Here is a 21,107-nt window from a genome sequence, read left to right as displayed (position 1 = left end):
AAGTGCGTTGTTTTCAGTTTATGCACAATATTTGAGTTTACAATGCCATGCCTCAAAAGTTACAATTTAATTACCTCTTACTGTAGTGTAATTTAATGACTATTATTCTCTTTGCAGAATCTGTCTTTTCTTTGGTATGATCCATAACGAGCTACACGAGTAGCCCATACACTCATAGATTCATATTGAACCAATAGTTGTTACTGTTGTATTGTACAATTAGATTGACTCTTTTTGTATCCCTTTCGGACACTGTTGAGGGTTATATACTGTAGGAAAGTGCCCCTTTTGGCATGGTTACCCCCAACCTTTGCCTGATATATGATGCTAATTTGACTGATGATGACATTTTATTAGTTAATTAAAACCATAAAAATAAGTTCCTTTCACATGCAATTTAACAAATAATATTAGTGCAATAAGAGATTAATATTACAGTAAATGTCGTGAAATAGAAATATGATATGATACATTCTACAGATTTGGGTTACCCCTACTTAAATCCAAATGTTAGTACAAGACTTTGTTTCAGTGCTGGCTGAGTACTCTATGATACGATATTGGTGCAGTAAAACATTTGTAGTACAGTAAAAGTCGTAAGAAGAAAATGGCATGATATATTCTAGAGATTTGGTTTGCCCCTACTTAGATCCGATTGTTTGGTACCAGCATTTGTTACAGCGCTGGCTGAGCACTCTGCAATGCTGCATAAGAACATTCCATTCTTTGAGGTGTTCATACTGAATTAAAAGATTTTGTTGCCATTTTCGCACTCCCTGTGACTAGGTTGTTTCAGGAGACAGAAGTTTTGAATTAAAAAATTGCCAAAAATTGGACCAGCCTAATATTCAATATGGTATTTCGTGGATTAAAATCTTCGATTAATGCTTGTCTACAGGATCTGATCCTTAAACCATTTAATTCTTTTTTCAGTAAAAGTCTTCTTTCAGCAGCCAAAGCTGGGCAGATGCAGACCACGTGCACTAAGTTTTCTTCTGCCAGGTGACATAGACAGCACTCCTGGGAGCCAACTCGCTGCTCTTTCTTCCATTTTGGCATGAGGTCTAGCGTTGGAACTTCATCCAGCCTGAGTCTTAGAAAGCGTTGCTTGATTTTCTGTCAGTAGGGGCCAGCCATAAGTGGTGATTCTTTGAACGTTTTTATAAGAGTTAAGGATCAACCAACTATGCACCCTTTTAGATAGAGCCTCCCTATCTTCTAGCCAGCTCTGTAATTTACTTGATTTATTCACTGCTTTGTTGAAAGCTGGGACCGGCAGCGACTGGTCGCATACCTCACCTAAGTTCAAAAGACTTTTACTCTTTTCTAGATAACTTAAGTATTTGCAATTCCCTGAGATAATTTCCTGCCAGACTAGATTAGCTAAAGACCCTTTTGGGGCACGACTCAGTTTGTAACCGCATTTGGTATATGCCGCCGGACGGGCTAGCGACTGCCTGACCAGCATAAATTCCAGTCTGACCTGGGCTGGCGAGGCACGCCCATGTAGCCGAAAAACACGCTTGTATGTCTTTATCAGTAGCTTATCCAGGAGATCTACTTCCATCCCCCTCATTATTTCGGTCCCATAGGTGAGGGTTGAAAGTAATTTTGCTCTCATTATGGCTGTTAATGGGTTCAGAGCATGACCACAGATTGAGTTTGATAGCTTGCAAAAAGCGTGGGTAAGTGCCTGCGTCTTATTTTGTTATTGCTTCTTTTTGTAGGGCATAGTTACATCTGGCATCGACCATGACTCCTAGGTATCTGTATGAACTTACTTCCTCAAGGGTCTTCCCAGTCAAGTGGCATTTACGTTGGCTAATGGGTCTATGATTTAAAGTAATCATTTTAGATTTATTATGGTTGATTCCTAATTCGTTTGCTCCTGTATATTCTTCTAATTTGTTGAGCAGTTTTTGCATGCCTATTCTGGTGTTACTAATTAGTAATAGACTATCTGCATATAACATATTAGATAGTTGTTGACCACCTAGTATATGCTGGGATCCTGCTAATCAGGCCACAGCACCTGTGTAGTTTCCCAGAACTGTACCATTGCTCCCACAATCGGCACACCCTTGGCACGCAGTTAGGTCCCTTGTAAAAGGTACCAGTGGTACCAAGGGTCCTGTGGCCAGGGAGGGTCCCTAAGGGCCCCCTCACCAAACACATGCACACTGCCATTGCAGCTTCTGTGTGCTGGTGGGGAGAAAAAGGTAGTCTGGGTGCTATGCCAACAAACTACTGCCTGTGGCATAGGTAAGTCACCCCTCTAGCAGGCAATATAGCCCTAAGGCAGGGTACACTATACCACAGGTGAGGGCATAGCTGCAGGAGCAATATGCCCCTACAGTGTCTAAGTCAATTTTTAGGCATTGTAAGTGCAGTGTGGCCATATTGAGTAAATGGGCTGTGGGAGTTTGTCATTACGAACTCCACAGCTCCTTGATGGCTTCACTGAAGACGGGGAAGTTTTGTATCAAACTTCTTAGCTCAGTAAACCCACACTGATGCCAGTGTTGGATTTATTGAAAAATGCATGCAGAGGGCATTTTAGGGATTACAACCAATCCTCTGGTGTAGGTGTGACCGGTCTGGGCTTGCAAGCCACTAACAGGCAAGTTTCTGACTGCCTGGGGTAAGAGTCTTTGTTCTCTCTGGGGTCAGGAACAAAGCCTGCTCTGGATGGAGGTGCCTCACACCTCCCCCTGCAGGAACTGCAACACTTGGCGGTTAGCTTCAATGGCTCCTGCCTCCTATTACACTGTCCCAGGCCACTCCAGCTAGTGGAGATGAATGCCCCCGGACTAGGCTCTGCTTTTGGTGGCAGGTCTGGTGGGAACATTTGTAAACACCAGGAGGAGTGTCCACTCCAGCTGGGACCACCTCTAGGGTGCCCAGAGCTGAGGTGGACCCTTCCTGACAGAATCCTCCATCTTGCTTTCGAGGGGTACCCCTCCACCCGCAGTCTCCTGGCCTTGGGGAACTCAACCAACGGTCCAGCAGCGACCAATGGGTTCTCTACTTACCTGTCAAGCAGTTGGTTTTCTTCAGTCGACTCCCTGGAACAAGCCTGCTGCATCTTTGTGACCACCGGGGCTCCACCATTGAAAAGCATTGGGCCCCAACACCAACTTTGACCTCTGCTACCGTCCGGCCCGTGTTGCTGGCGGTGCACCCAGACTAGGATTGTAATTCAACTACTTACCTGCAGATTTTGTTACTTTTCTTCCCATAGGACTGCATTGCTTTGTATGAGAAATTTCACTGTGTCCTATTTTGAGACTGTAAGTATTACTTACCTGTAAACTGTTTTATCTGCAAATTGTACAAAGTGCATTTGATACTTGAAAGTAATACATTTTTGAAACTGTACTTACCTGCAACAAAGATTCTTTTGGATCTAGAAATAAAGTAACAAATATATTTTTGATACATAAATCAATTGGTCTGGAGTTAGTCATTGAGCGTGTGCCTCACTTCTTGACTGTGTGCGTACAACACATGCTTAGCATTACCCTCTGATAAGCCTAACTGCCTGACCACGCTACCATAAAAAGAGAGTGTTAGAACTATCTACTTTAGGCTCTGTAAAGCCTCTGGGGATCCACTGGACTCTGTTCACAGTATATCTTACTTTGGTAGAAGTGAATACAGAGCCAGCTTCCTACGTACACAACACCCTGACACCTGAGTGAAGGTCTTGATTAATTCGAGTTCCTACTCCATAGCTTGAGTTTAATCTGATAGAGACTTCTAGCTGCAGATTCCTTACCTTCTGAATTCTCCCTAGTCACCAGGTTGGAACTGGAAGATATTCATGAGCAGTACCCCTGCATGATGGTGGATGGCCATAGATCGGCTCTGCGTCCGTCGTTGAAGTAGTCAGTGCTGGATCCTATATAGGTGCCACTCAGGTGTGCCCGCCAACGTCAGTTCTTTTGTTTCTGCACCGGTCCGTGCTGACGCGAAGAGAGCTACCCCACAATCATTTTTTTCAGGCCTTTTTTTTCTTTTTTTTCTTTCTTTTACTTTTGTCAAACATTTTTCAAGATATTTCCTCCTGGTGTGTTGAGGGATGTCTTCTAGGATTAAAAGTTTCAAGCCCTGCAGGTCCTGTCATTGGGCAATGTCCATGACAGAGCCACACCTCCATGTGTTTGTGGTGTTTGGATTGTGACCACAACCCTCCCACCTTCCCCGATACCAGTCCCGACGCCGATGCTGCTGGCGCCATCCAAGCCTCTAGCTCACAAGACACGTTATCTTCTGCTCAATTCGATAGGGAATCCAGAGTTATGTCCTGATGGAGGACGTCTGGCTTTTCTGAAGCAGTCCAGGCTTCTTTAATGGACATGCCCTTTGATGGCACCCATCTCTTTTGAGACAAGGCAGACTCTGTGCTCGACCACTTGAAGGATTCTGGAGCTGCGACCAGGTTATTGGCCTTGCGGTGCCCACCCAGTACCGCCTTTCCGGGTGACGGAAGAGGTTTTCAGTTATACCAATTCTTGCCCAGCCACCATACTGCACATGCTGCCCAGCCTCTGCGTGGCCAAAGGCGTGGTGGTAACTGACTTTGTGGGTCAGGTGGCCAGTGGTCTGGTCAGTTGGGCACCCCTCCCCACCGCAGCAGCCTCTAAGCCTTCCTAGTCTGTGCTCCCACCACGGACCAGTTGGCAGCAGGGAGTAGCGATCACCTGCCCCACTGGCATTCTTTCACTTCGGACAGGTGTTTTTTGCAGATAGCCCGAAGGGGCTACTCCATCCCCTTCGAGACTACCCCACCATCAATGCCACCATCTTACGATCCGATGGCGGAAGATCACTTGTCCCTTCTCCGTGAGAAAGTTACGGCTCTCTTGGCCAAGGGAGACACAGAGAGGGTTCCAGTGTCAAAATTTGGCTATGGTTGCTATTCCCACTACATTCTGGTCCCAAAAAGGACAAGGGCCTTCACCCTATCTTAGACCTACCATTCCTCATTCTCTTCCTCAAGAAGAAGTTCATGATGCTCACGTTGGCTCAGGTCTTGTCTGCCCTGGACCCATGAGACTGAATGGTAGTGTTAGACTTGCAGGACAATTAATTTCATATCCCCGTTCTGCCTCCCCACAGACATTACTTGCGATTCACAGTGGGCCACAGGCACTTTCAGTTCACCATGCTCTCCTTTGGCCTTACCAGTACCCCTTGAGTGTTCACCAAGGTGATTGCGGTGGTTGCAGCGCACCTGCAGAGATCAGGGGTTTCAGTCTTCCCCTATCTCGACGACTAGCTGTTGAAGGTGAGCTTGCCCCAGGCTGTCATCTCCCACCTCCAGACTACGGCGACCTCCTGCATTCACTGGGGTGCACTATAAATGTGCAGAAGTCACGCCTGACTCCCTCTCAGGTGCTCCCTTTCATTAGAGCTGTTCTTGATACAGTCAGTTTTGGGCTTATCCTTCTGAGCGGTGAGTCCAGGATATTCAGGCTGTGACACCGATGTGTCAGCCTCTATCCTGGATTTTGCTGGGAATAACTCTGAGACTGCTGGGCCTCATGGCCTCCTGCATCCTGCTGGTGACACATGCCAAATGGCATATGCAGGCTCTGCAGTGGGGCCTGAAGTTCCAGTGGGCACAGCATCAGGGCAGTCAGTCTTACATGGTCCAGATCTTCGAGGGAACTCCAAAAGGTCTGCAGTGGTGGTTAATGAGTCACGATTGGGCCAGAGGCGGATCCCTGGCCCTGTCCCTGGCCCTTTCCCAACCAGATCTGACAGTAGTGATGTACTGGTCACTACTGGGATGTGGCGATCATCTGGGAGAGGTGGAGATCAGAGGCATCTGGTCTCTGACAGAAATAGGAGTATAAATCAACATGCTGGAGCTCTGTGCGAGCCGGGTGGCATTGAAAGCGTTTCTTTAGATTATCAAGGAAACAATGGTACAGGTGTTCACGGACAACACCACTGCCATATGGTACTGCAACAAGCAGGGTGAGGTGGGGTCATGGACCCTTTGTCAGGAGACTGTACGCCTTTGGACATGGCTAGAACAGCAAGGCATATCCCTGGTGGTTCAGAATCTGACAGGCTCTCTGAATGCCAGAGTGGATGAACTCGGATGAAAATGCCTACCGGACACGAATGGCGTCTCTATCCGGGAGTGACATAAGGTCTCTTTGAGCAGTGGGGAGTGCCTTGGTTAGATCTGTTTGCCTCTGCCGAGAATGTGCAATATCAGCAGATTTTTGTATTGGGGATTCAGTGTAGCAATCCCTCAGAGACACTTTTCGCCTCGAGTAAAGTTCAGGCCTCCTGTACGCCTTTCAGCCAATAACACTTCTGTCCAGTGTGCTCAAGAAGATCAGGAATGGTCAGGCCTAAGTAATCCTTGTGACTCCAGACTGGGCTTGGAGAGACTGGTATCCTGATCTGCTGAGGCCAATCCATCACCTTCCCTATTTTCCCTAAAAAAAAAGAGCTTTGGTGTTCTACCTTGACCATTTCATAGAGTTTTGGTTGGATGGCCAACCCTTTTTAGGGTATTTGGGTTCAAAGAAAGGTTGGGCAGCATAGAAGCAGAACATTGCCAGATGGGTTGTACTCTGCATTAAGATTTGCTACGCACTGGCTAAAAAGAACCCCCCCTCCAAGGTTTGATCGCTCGCTCTACCCAAGTACAGCCACAACCACAGCATTAGCACATGGAGTTCCAGCCGCAGCATCAGGAGAATCACTATGACATGGCATCTCTGCATCTCTTGCCAAACACTGCTGTCTGTACAGTCAAGTTTATAGGGATGGCCACTTTGGCCGTTTGGTCCTGGAAGACTTTCTGGTTTGAACTTGGTTTGCTAACCCACCTCTGGGACTGGTATTGCTTGGGTATCCATTCAGAGGTAAGGAATCTGCAGCTAGAAATCTCTGTCAGATGGACACATTACTTACCTTCGGTAACTCCTTATCTGGTAGAGACTATATTTAGATGCAGATTCCTCCCCACTGTGCGGGGACTCCCCTTTCAGGGCCTTACTTGTGACAAACCAGTCAGTGTTCTTCATGGCTCTGCGATTCCGGCGTAAAAAGTCGTGAAAAGAAACTGTCAGCACGCCTAGGTGTCGCCTATATAGGAACCGCGTCGTCATTTCCGTCGCAGACGACATCAATGACAGACGTGAAGCCAATTGACAGCACCTACTGGCACATGGGTATTGCTCACGAAAATCTTCTGGCTCCAGTCTGACTCTTGGGGAGAATTCAGAGGTTAGGAATCTGCAGCTAGATGTAGTCTCTACCAGATAAGGCGCTGCCGAAGGTAAGTAACTAGTCATTCTAAACCTCCTCCCCAATACTCATATTCTCCATATGAGGTGTCTAGTGTCAAGATACACCCGTATAAGAGAACAAAAGGTTTAACTTTAGGAGAAAAGTCTTTTCTAGCCTCCCTCTCCCCCAGTGTATTTACTATTCAAACTCTGCATGCGCTTTGGTTCTAGTTGACTGAGGCAAACATAACTGCACTTTAAGTTTTTTGATACACTCTCTGGAAACTACTTAAACACACTATGGGGAATGGTCCTCACAGCGTGGGCTATACATTTCCATACACACCCCGCGCCCCCTCTCCCCCACACACCAGTTTCGCAAAATAGCCAATATATATCTGAGTAAAACAAGCCCAAAAATCCAGCATAGATACAAAGTAGCAAAGATAAAAAAAATTGCAAATATTAACTCTTAGTATACTGCTTAGAAACACAATAGCTCCAACTGGAGGCTATCATGACGTCTTGACTGAGTCATCCCCAACACCACTCGGTAGGGAGTGCAGGCCGGTCATAGAGTCGCACAGAGTCAAGATATAGTGCCTTGGAAAATAAGGAAACAAAGACGTTGCACGTAGTCGGGGAGGTGAGATGTTGCTGGAGCCGGTGCGACGTTGGTTCCTTACTGCTACTGGGGAGGTGAGGTATTGGTTCCTTACGGTTTCAGAGGAGGTAATCTTCGTTGGTGGCGAGGCATTGGTTCCTTACGACAAGGCTGGGTTGATGGATCCAGCAGGTCAAGAAGCAAGGCATCGACTTAGTAGTATTATGATCACACCACGGGGCCACAGGTGCTGCGGTATAGTTGGGTGTCACGGGCATCGGTGACACGCCACTTTGGACTCAAGCTGTGGCAGGACTTGGGAGGCCCTGTGGAGACGTCAGACCTGTGGCATTGGTTGAGATCGTTGCACTCAGCGGGGACCACGGCTTCGATGCAGGCAGCGGTGCGGAGTTGGACAGCGGCACCATTTCCGAAGTCACTCTGGAGTCCATATGCTTGTTTCTTCTTGGTTACACCAGAACTCACTCCCAATGGCCCAGGAACTGGATTTGACACCACTTGGCCAGTCGAGACTCAGCAAGATACTGATACTGGCAGATTAAGTCTTTGATTTCCCTGAGACTTCTTAACATGCGGCAAGCTCAGTCCAAGCCCTCTGAGACCCTTTGGGAGCAGAATGTAGAAAGCCAAGTCCAGTCCTTTCACTCCCAGGACAGAAGCAGGAAGCAGCAGACCAGCACAGCAAAGCAACAGGCAGATGGACAATCCCTCCTACAGCCTCCAGCTCTTCTTCCTGGACTATCCTCAGTCTTTGTAGTGCACAAGTCCCTGTCTTTCCTGCCCTGGACCCAGACACACTCCAGGGGGAGTTGTAGACTGCTTTGCTTGAGGACAGGAACATCCCTGTTCATGTGCAAGTGTCAGCTTCTCCCACCACTCTAGCTTAGGAAGACCCATCAACCTGGTGATGGGCCATCGGGATATTCAGGGTACACCTCAGCTCCCTTTTCCTGACTGTATAGAGTGAACTGACAAACAGCCCAACTGTCATCCAGACCCAGATGTGTCTTCCACAGACGGGCAGAGGCACAGAATGGCTAAGCAAGAAAATGCCCACTTTCTAAAAGTGGCATTTTTAATCTTACAATTAAAAAACCAACTTCACCAAAAGATGTATTTTTAAAATCTGAGTTCAGAGACCCCAAACACCACATCTCTATCTGCTCCCTCTGGGAAATTACACTTAATAGATATTTCAAGGCAATACCCACGTTACCCTATGGGAGAGATAGTCCTTGCAATAGTGAACACCGAATTGATCAGTATTTCACTATATGGACTTGTAAAACACACCAGTAATGTCCTACCTTTTAAATACACTGCACCCTGCCCATGGTGCTGCCTTGGGCCTACCTTAGGGTGACTTGCATGTAGTAAAATGGAAGGTTTGGGCTTGACAAGTGGGTGCACTTGACAGGTCTAAATGGAAGCCTCAAACTGCACACACACTGCAAATGCCAGGCCTGAGACATGTTTACAGAGCTACTCTTCTGAATGGCACAATCAGTGCTGCAGGCCCAATAGTAGCATTTGATTTGCAGGCCCTGGACACACATGGTGACCTATACTAGGGACTTACTGGTAAATCAAATATGCCAGGCGTGGATAAACCAATCACCACTACTATTTAGAGAGAGAGCACTTGCACTTTACACTGGTCAGCAGTGGTAAAGTGCCCAGAGTCCTAAAGCCAGCAAAAATGAAATTCAGCACAGGATCTAAAACAGGAGGCGAGAAGCAAAACGTTTAGGGATAACCCTGCAGAAAAGGCAGTTTCCAACAGTGGAATAATGCAGTACGTTCATTTTTATTGGCCAAAGTTGCAAAATTACTGTTACAGAATATTTTCCTCTTCTTAAAGTGTTCGAAATCCCACATATAGGGCAAGAAATTCCAGCATTTAATGATTTCCTAGTGTTTGTGAATATCAATGGAGTTCCTTGATGAACAGCTAGTAACGGGTGGTTACCTTATGAACCTAAAAGAATGTAGGGTGCCTTGGAGAGTAAGTTTTTTGCTAATCAAATATTAGTAAAATAGAAATAGATGAATATTCTATGCATGTTTTGCTTCTCTGTTTTATACGCCTTCCATTCCCTCAGATCATTCACTTTCACCCTGTGCACGTTAAATGCAAAGTTTCTGACTTACTTTACAAGTGTCACTTAATGTTTATTTCTTTTAACTATGTGTTTCTCGTTGCTAGGATTTCCTCTTCACTCAGCTTCTCAGAGCGCTTCTTCGCCTATTAGTGTGGATTTTGATGCCGTATTTGGAGCCAAATCAAATTCACAAGATAACCAAACGGCCAATGGTAAAGTATTTTAGATCTATTAATTAAATTAGTTTGATTTGTAAAAATATCCCCAACACAACAATAAATGTGCCATAATTTAAGAACATAATCACCCGTTCTCAAAACTAACAAATGTTGATGCAGGTCTGTTTGACACTAACCATGTCTACAGTAAAGAGTAATCCAAATGGAAAAATGGAACAGAAAGGAATGTGGCAAGAACAGCAAGTGACGTGTACAAGAGTGAAATACAATTTCAGTGCAAAGCCATCATATTTGGCTCTTCGTTGTATATAAGTGCATAATTTGTTAACTTTGTATTTTGATAATTGTAGTGCTTATTTTTAGTTAAAGAGAAAAATAAACTTTAGGAGGCGAAGGGAAGAATGCAACACTGGGTGAGCTATTCAACACATGCAGAGAGCAAGTAGAGATGCATTGTGTGTTCTAAAGCAAGTAATGTTCTTTAGCTTGAAGTGCGTATTTAACCTTCACTTTTCTTTTGCCTCATGTCATATCTGAGTAGTTCAGGAGGACATTTAGTTCTCCATGTCAAAGTGTGAAGGAGGTGCCATGCAGATGTCAGACACATACTTCAAACACAGTCTTCCTTTTTAACTCTGCCTTCTACTAGAAGGTGAGCATCCTGGTAACACAATAGTTAGAAACAAAGCACAGACCACAATTCCAGCTAACGTCCAGGAACAGACATTTGCACATTTGAGTTGTTGTTTTGTTTTGTATTTTGATTTTTTTACAATATCACACGGATTGAGCAGTCATTCCTTCTACGGTAAGCAGTAAAGCATTTTCAGTTAGTCTTGCTTCTAAAGCCATGCCAGATTGTTTTAGTTATATATTTCTTTAACATTACTTTAGCATTACCATTAAAGACCTTTTGAGTCCTACTATGATTATTGATGTCTAGACTCCCGATTCATACTTCAACATTTCGGATTCAATTCTCCTCAATTTTGAATTGTATTACCATTCACTTGAGTTCCCCAAGAGAAAGACAGTAGAGCTGCCTGAAACATAGAGTGGTGAACGACATGACTTTTTGATGTCTGTTATAATCAGTTTGCATTGAACTTACTCAGGATGCTGGAAAGTAAAACCCTCTTTTAGGAATTTAACTCCTCAGTGACCTTGATTGGAAACTGTAAAATGGCTTTGAAAGTTCAGCTGGTGTGATAATGTATAAGAAATCTATAAAAAACAGCTCTGGCTCATGTCCAGAAGCAAGAGTGACTAAATGTACACTCTTTACTATGAAATAGCTTGGTCGGTTTAAGGCATGCTGCACAGATTCCTACGTCCCCTGTACAGAGCAACTATCAAGGTTTAGGGGATAAGCAGAGTTTCAGAGGTCATGCAGTGCCCTTTGCGTTGTAACTGAAACCCATTTCCAATCCCTCAGTTCTGTAAACATAAATGTCTGGACAGATGCTGGAACCCAACAAATACAGATAGTGGCACTTTGACTACCTGGGCTACGGTAGAGTCAGAGAGGTTGAGCAAATGTCATAGGAGAAAAGAAATTAATGGTATAGTTGCCCCTGCCGATCCTCCCCCACCCGGTACCCTTCAAAATCACAACCATTGTCATTGACCTTTCAGGTATGGGTAAAAGGGTAACTGTAGACTCTCATTTTGTGTGTGCCTGGCCATGCCTGTGTGTTAATGCACACCACTAAGACTCAGTAGAAGTTGCAGTATGACAGTCTGACTCCAAGAGGGTTGGGCTCCCATCATACTTCTGTTGCCAGGTGGGAAGGGTCATTCTCCATCTCATTCGCTCTGTCCTTGGCTGCTCTTCATTTTGTAAGCAGCTTTTACTACTGTTTTTGCTTTCTTACTGCAAAGACTGAACTAAGTAGAATAAATGGAATGTTGTGTCTCAACACATGACAATGCAATTAGGAAGGCAAGTAGCCTATATAATATCTGACATGCCAGAAGTAGAGCCTGTGAAGAAGTGAACATTTTCATGTGAGATAAGACCATGTAAAGCAATGAGGAGTGGCTTATGGTGCAGAAATGGTCCAGATGGAGCAATCTGAGAGTGTCTAATAAGGCTCATCAAACTGGGGGAGAGGGCAATCGCTAAACAAAGGAGGCCTGGGTTTGTAATCTGGGCCTTGAAAGACAGTCTGAAGATTCAGGAAGAGGAGGTTTTACTAAACTCTGGGAATACAACGAGACAATAAATGAGCCAGGCAACAGTGGACAGAAAGAGTAAAGAGGGCTTGTGTAACCTGACTAGGAGGAGAGCAGGGAGGCAGCGGTGATCCTGCTCAAGCACAGAATAGTATGGGTAGAGGAAGGTGATGGAGGAGGAGGTGTGTAGCAGCATGGCAGCCAAGCTCATGACACAGGAGACACTGCTTGTGGTGGGAGCTGCAGCCTGGACCTACTGAGTAGTGACCAAGTGGTGTGCCTGTGAGCTTGCCTGATGGAACATCCATGACTTGTTCCTGGAGCACACAAACTGCTCGTCTCATTCAGTCTTTAGAAGAGGTCCACCAGGAAGAGCTTGAAGGTTCAGCTGACTGTGCATTGCCCTCACATAAATGCCTGGTGGATGAGCTGGCTGACCTGTGTGCACAGAGACATTTGTCGACGCTTGTCTCATGGTGAGGGCTAGTTAACAACACCACCATCTTGGCTGAGGTCACTGTAATAAATGTGAAAGAGCATTGAGTTGCCGATAGGCCTCCTGTAGTTGTAGAGTTGTTCCTCATGCACTTTGATACAAGCACTTCACTGAAGGTGACAGGATTCCCCCAGGCAGCCCACAGCATCAGGTGAGAGAACTAAACCAAGAGGTGATTGACAAAGTGTCAAGCCAGCAGTAAAGGGACTGATCAAGAAAAGCCAATAACCGATGAAGACTGACAAAAAGACAATTCTAAATATATTGAAAACAATAGTCTGACAGCTGTGCTGCCAAACCCCAGACCCAAATATTCAAGTGTACACCAGAATTCAGCTCTCATGTGTGACCAGCTGTAAAATTGTGTCACTGTCAGAAACTATCTTAATACAGTACAAAAATAAGGCAATGTGACATTGGCCCACTAAGTTGTTTTTTTACTGCTAATTAGTTAGCCACTGCAGGATAGCCATTTTCTTTTATCCAATGTTGTTGCCGTATTGAAACAGATTGACTTGTGTATCAAACATTTTTTAAACTTTTTGTGATTGGCCTCACTGACCCAGCAGATCGTTGTCTGCTTAAAGTTATAGTGCAGTTCTTGTAGGTAAGGCTGTGGATGATTGAAAGTGGTTCCCTTCACTTGATCTGCTTTAATAGGGAAAAATGAATGCAGTGTTCTAATCTCTTTTTCAGAAATGTGCTCAGTTTGTGATATTTTGTACCTTTTTAATTGAAAGGTAAAGAATGTAAGTAAAATGCCGTCCTTACATACATGTTTTTATTTTAAGAGAGTTTTAAGTGTTCCATATTCCCGGATATAAGCAGATATATTAGGTGCCTTTTACAAACACCCATAATAGACAACTGCTGTTACAATTATGCAACGCTTTATTTCTGTGCTTCTAGCAATTTAGAGTAATCTGTGCTTCCAGTAATAAACATCTTCCAACTTTCAAAGTCCTCTGTGCCATACTACATTTGCTAATGGAAACCTTTTTCAAGGCCATAAACTGACGAGCTCAAGGTTTTTCATTTTGTTTCACTGAGTATCACATGAGCCACATAAAACTAACATAAAAATCAGATTTATCTCACTCTGCTATATCTCTGTCTTCCAATGGGCAGGGGGAACTGTCACAATGTGTTTCTTTGCTTCTGATGTTAAAGTGTGAATAGGATCATGTTTTGTTGAGCCCAAATCCTAGCATATATAATAGCCTGTTATACTATGCTGAGACATTGTGTTAATTCCCCTTTGCAAACCCTGGCTGCTGTAATGTTAATATGCATGTGGGGTAGGTTAAATATATTCGATTGTGTGCACAAATTGGTGTATAAATGATGACTGTTTTGATTTTGAAAAGCTAACACACTAAGTTAGTTTTGCACAGGAATATGATATTATGATGCAGTGGTATATATTCAAGTAGGGAGGGAACTCTCGTTTTGGCAAATATACTGTTGTGGAAGTATGGGTCGTTACCAAAAACATGAAGCATTTGAGGGTCATATTATGAATGTACGCGCTTTATCATGTGAATTGCTTTTCTAAATGTTTTGATTAAAACAAAAATGGTAAATGCAGTCACTGCCTACATCACTCACGCCTGCACCCATTTATCAGGTAGGTAGCACCACACATACGGCTTGCAAATCTCCCTCTGAAGTACAAATAAATGAGTGATTTTTCTATTTCTTGTCATTGCATTCTTTCCAATGCTGGCAAAATGCAACAATTTTAAAATGGTGAGTTGACGCTGCAAATGTGTTCAGCTTTGTTGGTTTAAATATTCTTTGTACAGTGTTGGGAGCATTTGATAAAGCGTCTTATTTGTGATGTGAAAATATATATCTTAAAGTAATTTTTATTCTATTTTTACATTTTCAAGCATTTGCTCCGAACGCCACAAGCATTCTCTTGTATTCCATTGTAGAAAACAGACCATTTGCACAAATCATGTAGCAAAGTAACTCTCAAAGATCAGTTGCTCCACCTCCCTACACCAGTCAAACTTTTTACACCACTTTAACAGTGTTGAAACCAGTCTACTTCAGAATCTTTAAGATAAATCTAACCAAGCAACCACAAGTGCAACATCATCAAATATCCTATTGTAGCTAGTGTCATCAGTGTCTCCTCAAATGAACAGCACTATCTCCATGGGAGAGAGATATAAAGTGGTTTCAATTTTCTCATTGCGTGCCTCCAAAAAAAGTGCATTGTAGAACATGACCACAGTATGTGGTAGAAAGAGTTCTCCGCACCTCAGTCCCTCAGAGTGGTGAGAGTAACCTATCTGAATAACTTGCGCTGTACCTTAGTAAAATTTACCCTGTGTAGAATCTTAAAATAAATGAGCCTGAAACCAGTTCTAATTGCCACATACCTAAGATGTGACTGTTTGCCATTCTCTTACCGCCAGGTACCCAATAACCTTCTCCTACTACTCCCTCAATTTTAGCAGGGAATATTGTGCACTGTTCATGACTGTTCAATACAGCTGAGATTATTATTTGTTTTTATTTGAGATTGCGGGGCTTATTGATTTATAAATGGCTACAATATCCTGTGGAAAATAATATTTAGTATTTAAATATTTAATATTCCTCTCAAAAAGGAAAAGCCTCATAGTTTAAGATTTATGATCGTCTACTTTTACAGACCAGTGGTGCTACAGTGGACTCCAGTTACAGGTAGTTCTCAATTACATTTATCACCTGTTCTGAAGGTCATAACAATACAAATTGCAGCAGTTTTCCTGGCTTTTCCAAAGAACTGGGAAGATTGTTTGGACAGATCCACCTACCTGCGTGAAAAGGTTCTGCTGAAAAGTTTCCAGAACCAGTCTGGAACCTGGGGAATATTAAAAAACTGAGGAATCTATGACTATGCAGGTCTCTACCAGCAGTAGCATTACCAGAGGTTAGTTACTTGTTCATCAAGATCATAGCATATTTATTAATAGTAAAAAAAATCAAAAATAATTTAACTTAATAATTCTCAGGTCAGAGGAGTGGAAAAATCAGGAGATCATGAATTGGGTGTGAAGTGGAAAAAGGTATTACATTTGTTCAGCAGGGAGTTTTACTGTGCTTGTGTGGTTGTTTTGAAATTAGTCCAGCTGTAGTGTGGTGCAAAGCTGTTAATTTGCATCCATATGGCTGCTGTGGGAATTGGAGTATTCTTAAGAGCAGCGTTAGCTGCTTCATCTCTATATAAATAGCTTTTAGCCTTTCTAATAAGGTTGTAATACTTGATTCCATCCTTTAGGTTATGTACTGTAAGATTGTTACTTCAGTTTGGACTGCACTGTAGGCATAAAATACTTGGCTGTTCTTTTTTTATCTACTTTGTTTCAAGGAAATATCAATCTCGCTTTTCAAATATATGATGTGAAATGATCTCTCAGCTGAAGAAACCTGATTGAACAACCATTTGCAAAGCAAAGGTCTTGCATTTGCTTAAGTTAGAACTGTTGGTATTGTAAATTCATAACTGGACTTTTCTTGCCACATAAATTGGTCAACTCTGCCTTATAATTTCGTGTTTTCCTGCCATATAGTTCATTGACCCTGCATTTTACTAAAGCACTTCCATTTACCCTCTTCCTCTGTCTGCAGCAAATAATGAAAATGTTGCCATTTAGCATCCTAATTTAAATCTGCCATGCTAATTCCAATAGAATACCACTTACACTACCCCTTTCATCAGAGTTGCTGGCTGGCTAACACAATTCTCCAAATAAAGACACAAGGCATCCACCGAGGAGGAATAAACTAGAAGAGTTACCCAAACATATCAAGAGTGATCAAACAGTCATAATGTAATAAGGATGTTAAGTTGACCTAAATCATGGTCAGAACTGTAATAAGGAGAGATTATTAAAACACATACAATTATCATATAAACCATTAACAGAAATAAACTTGTGGCATTAGACTGGAATGCCCAAAAGAGCATCTAGAGGGCACCATTACAAAAATATCATTTGTAAGAAACATGGTTGTGTAACCATATTGTTAGCATCTAGATGGCATAACCCCATGGAAAAAAACTGGAGAAAGTAATGCAGTGTAAACATATACGTAACCCTTAGAGGGCATTTTTAGTGCTAGCATGCCTACTGCAGTGATATTAAAAACAAGGTGTCAGAAGCTGGCTCTGTATATACTATATCAGAATGAGATATAGTGTGCACAGAGTCTAGGGGTTCCCCAAGAGGCTTGACAGAGGCAATAATAGATAATACTAATGTTTATTTGTGGTAGTGTGGTCAAGCAGTTAGGCTTATCAGAGGGTAGTGTTAAGCATTTGTTGTACACACAAAAGCAATAAGTGAAAACACACTCTATGACTACTCCAGGCCAATAGGTTTTTATATAGAAAAATATTCTTTTGTTAATTTACTTTTAGAAGCACAAGATTAATTTAGCAGGTAAGTACGTTAAATGAAAGGTACTTTGCATAGTAATAGTAGAGACTTTGAATAGATTCAGTATTGTACACAGTTTTCATTAAAAGGGCAAAAAGAAAGCTATTTTAAAAGTGGACACTGCGATTTTCAGCAGTTCCTGGGGGAGGTAAGTACAGTACAGCTTCAGAGGTAAGTACCGCACTTACGGGTTCAATCTCTGGGGTATAGGTAGTCCACCGTTGGGGGTTCAAGATAACCCCGAACACCCAGCACCAGCAACACTGGGCCGGTCAGGTGCAGAGGTCAAACAGGAGCCAAAATAAAGTGGGCACCTATGGAGATAGGAGGTACTCTGATTCCAGTCTGCTGGCTGGTAAGTACCCACGTTGCTGGAGGGCAGACAAGGGGGGTTTGGAGGAGTACTGGAGGGGCCCCAAGTAGGCACACAAACCACACCCTCAGCGGCACAGGGGTGGCCGGGTGCAGTGTTCAAACAGGGTGTCGGGTTCTCAATAGAACTCTATGGAGGGACCCGGGGGTCACTTACATGCTGCAGGCAGTGCACAGGGGGACCTCTCTGGCAAGCCACCGACTGGGCAAGGGTGAGGTTTGCCTGCTGGTCGTTGCTGCACCGGTGGTCGGTTTCTCATGGGCCTGGGGGCTGCAGGTGCAGGTGCAGTGCTACTTCCAGGCGTCGGATAGCTTTGTCCTGGCCAGTTGTGGTCAGGGGGTCCTCTGGATTCCCATTTCAGGCGTCATCGTGGGGGTGCAAGGAGGTCAGCCCAGGGTGGACATGTCATTGGAGTCGCCTGGGGGTCCTCTCTGGATAGTTGGTTTCTCTGGGCACGAACTGGGGGTGTCGGGTGCAGAGTGTTGGAGACTCACGCTTCTTGAGTGAGGTGGGAGTTCCTTTAAAGATGAAGGTCTTCTTCGTGTTGTTGGGCAGAGCTGCTTCCCATGGGAGTTCTTGGTCCTCTGTGAGTGCAGGCAGTCCCCTGGAGGCTTTTCGGGGGTCGCTGGTCCTACAGAACACGTCGCTTCTCGGTTGCAGGGTCTTTGAAGCAGGAGACAGGCCGGTAGGGCAGGGGCCAAGTCAGTTGTTGTCTTCTTTTCTTCTCTGCTGGGATTTCAGCTCAGCAGTCCTTTTTCTTCTTCTTCTTCTTCTTCTCCTTCTCCTTCTTCTCCTTCTTCTTCATCTCCATCTCCATCTCCATCTCCATCTCCATCTCCATCTCCATCTCCATCTCCATCTCCATCTCCATCTCCCTCTCCCTCTCCCTCTCCCTCTCCCTTCTCCCTTCTCCCTTCTCCCTTCTCCCTTCTCCCTTCTCCCTTCTCCCTTCTCCCTTCTCCCTTCTCCCTTCTCCCTTCTCCCTTCTCCCTTCTCCCTTCTCCCTTCTCCCTTCTCCCTTCTCCCTTCTCCCTTCTCCCTTCTCCCTTCTCCCTTCTCCCTTCTCCCCTCTCCCCCCCTCTCCCCCCCCCTCTCCCTCTCCCTCTCCTTCTCCTTCTCCTTCTCCTTCTCCCTCTCCCTCTCCCTCTCCTTCTCCCTCTCCCTCTCCCTCTCCCTCTCCCTCTCCCTCTCCCTCTCCCTCTCCCTCTCCCTCTCCCTCTCCCTCTCCCTCTCCCTCTCCCTCTCCCTCTCCCTCTCCCTCTCCCTCTCCCTCTCCCTCTCCCTCTCCCTCTCCCTCTCCCTCTCCCTCTCCCTCTCCCTCTCCCTCTCCCTCTCCCTCTCCCTCTCCCTCTCCCTCTTCCTTCTCCCTCTTCCTTCTCCCTCTTCCTCTCCCTCTCCCTCTTCCTTCTCCCTCTTCCTTCTCCTTCCAGGAATCTGACTAGCTTGGTTCAGGGAGCCCTTAAATACAAGATTTAGGGGCGTTTTTAGGGTTAGAGGGCAGTAGCCAATGGCTACTGTCCCCGAGGGTGGCTACACCCTCCGGGTGCTCACTCCCTTTGGGGAGGGGAGCACATTCCTATCCCTATTAGCCCTGGTCCTCCAAAGCAAGATGGAGGATTTTTCAAGGAGGGGGTCATTTCAGCTCTGGAGACCTGGGGGGGGGGGGGCGGTTGGTCCTGGCTGAAGGGGTGACTCCTCCTTGTTTTTCTCACTATCTATGGAATTGCCGCCAAAAATGGGGGTTTGTCCAGGGGTTGGGCATCTCCACCAGCTGGAGTGTCCTGGGGCATTGTAACACGAAGCCTGAGTCTTTGAGGCTCACCGCTAGGTGTTACAGTTCCTGCAAGGGGGCTGTGAAGCACCTCCACCCTGTGCAGGCTTTGTTTCTGGCCCCAGAGAGCACAAAGGCTCTCACCCCAGGGGGGTCAGAAACTCATCTTTCAGTGGCAGGCTGGCACAGACCAGTGAGTCCTGCAGTGAAGGATTGAGTAAAATACAGGGGGCATCTCTAAGATGCATCTGTGTGCATTTATTTAATAATTCCAACACTGGCATCCGTGTGGGTTTATTATTCTGAGAAGTTTGATACCAAACTTCCCAGTATTTAGGGTAGCCATTATGGAACTGTGGAGTTTGTTTTAACAAACTTCCAGACCATAAGAATGGACTTAGACACTGTAGGGGGCATATTGCCCATGCAGCTATGCCCTCCCCTGTGATATAGTGCACCCTGCCTTAGGGCTATAAGGCCTGCTAGAGGGGTGACTTACATATGCCACAGGCAGTATTTTGTGTGCATGGCATCCTGAGGGGGATGCCATGTCGACTTTGCCCTTTTCTCCCCACCAACACACACAATCTGCAATGGCAATGTGCATGTGTTGAGTGAGGGGTCACTAAGGGTGGCACAACACATGCTGCAGCCCTTAGGGGCCTTCTCTGGTCACAGGGTCCTTGGTACCACTGGTACCTTTTACAAGGGACTTATCTGTGTGCTGGGGTGTGTCAATTGTGGAAACAATGGTACATTTTTAGTGAAAGAACACCAGTGCTGGGGCCTGGTTAGCAGGGTCCGAGCACACTCTCAGTCAAGTCAGCATCAATATCAGGCAGAAGGTTGGGGGGGGGTAACTGCAACAAGGGCCACTTCCCTACACAAGTTCTTTCAAACGAAACGTCTCCCAGCAGTAAAACAGACGTTCTAGCCATGAGAAAGCTGAAGACACTAAATGGTGAGGGGGTTAATATTTTGAGGTCCCATTAACCTAGTGTTGGGGACCCAGAGATGATGTAGACAGTGTTTTGAAGGTGGTCCCATTGTCCTAGGACCACCACAGCCTGAGTTATGAGCAAAAATGTTTTGTAAAAGTAATGCTCTTCAAAGCATTATGAGGCAAGATTCGATGCACGAATATTTTTAGCATGCTGATATGGCTTAGAACTGCCCCTAGAGGACACCACAATGAAAATAGCATTTGTAAGAAACATGGTCATGCAACCATATAGTTAGCCCCTAGAGGGCATTACTACACAAAAAGAAAATGGCAATAAGTAATGCAGTGTAACCATATATTTAGGCCCTGGAGGGCATAGTGCACTACACATTTTCAGAGGTAGCAGGCCTCTAGCAATGATATTACACACAAGGCCTTTAAAACTCAAGCAGTTCTCAGCTGTAAAACAGAAGTTCCAGCCATGATAGCGCTTAAAAAGACGAGGAATCATGGGAGGGGTTATTATTTTGGGGTCCCCACTAACCTAGTGTGGGGACCCAGAGATGACCTAGACAGAAAGAGCACGTTGTGGTGAATGGTTTGTAGGTGGTCCCATTGTCCTAAGACCACCACAAGCTGAGTTATGAGAAAATGTTTTGTAAAAGTAATGCCCTGCAAAGCATTATGCCGCTTGTTTCCTGAGACCAGTGAATATTGTAGTATCTGCTCTCCCCCTGTGCTGGGAGAGCGT

General features: G+C 44.9%; 1 protein-coding gene across 11 annotated transcripts in view; it reads left to right on the top strand.

Annotated features, from left to right (window-relative positions):
* Positions 1-21,107, top strand: part of LOC138262033 (phosphatidylinositol-binding clathrin assembly protein-like) — a 464,917-nt gene that overhangs the window by 257,737 nt on the left and 186,073 nt on the right. For all 11 annotated transcript variants that reach the window (XM_069211744.1, XM_069211714.1, XM_069211706.1 and 8 more), the window contains one exon: positions 10,088-10,195. In XM_069211744.1, the coding sequence (XP_069067845.1) occupies positions 10,088-10,195 (108 nt within the window). The remainder of the gene's footprint in view (positions 1-10,087; positions 10,196-21,107) is intronic.

The sequence above is a fragment of the Pleurodeles waltl genome, chromosome 2_1 (assembly GCF_031143425.1).
Source record: "Pleurodeles waltl isolate 20211129_DDA chromosome 2_1, aPleWal1.hap1.20221129, whole genome shotgun sequence".
Lineage (NCBI taxonomy): Eukaryota > Metazoa > Chordata > Amphibia > Caudata > Salamandridae > Pleurodeles > Pleurodeles waltl.
Note: the sequence above shows the minus strand (reverse complement) of the source record. Positions and strands in the feature narration are given on the sequence as shown.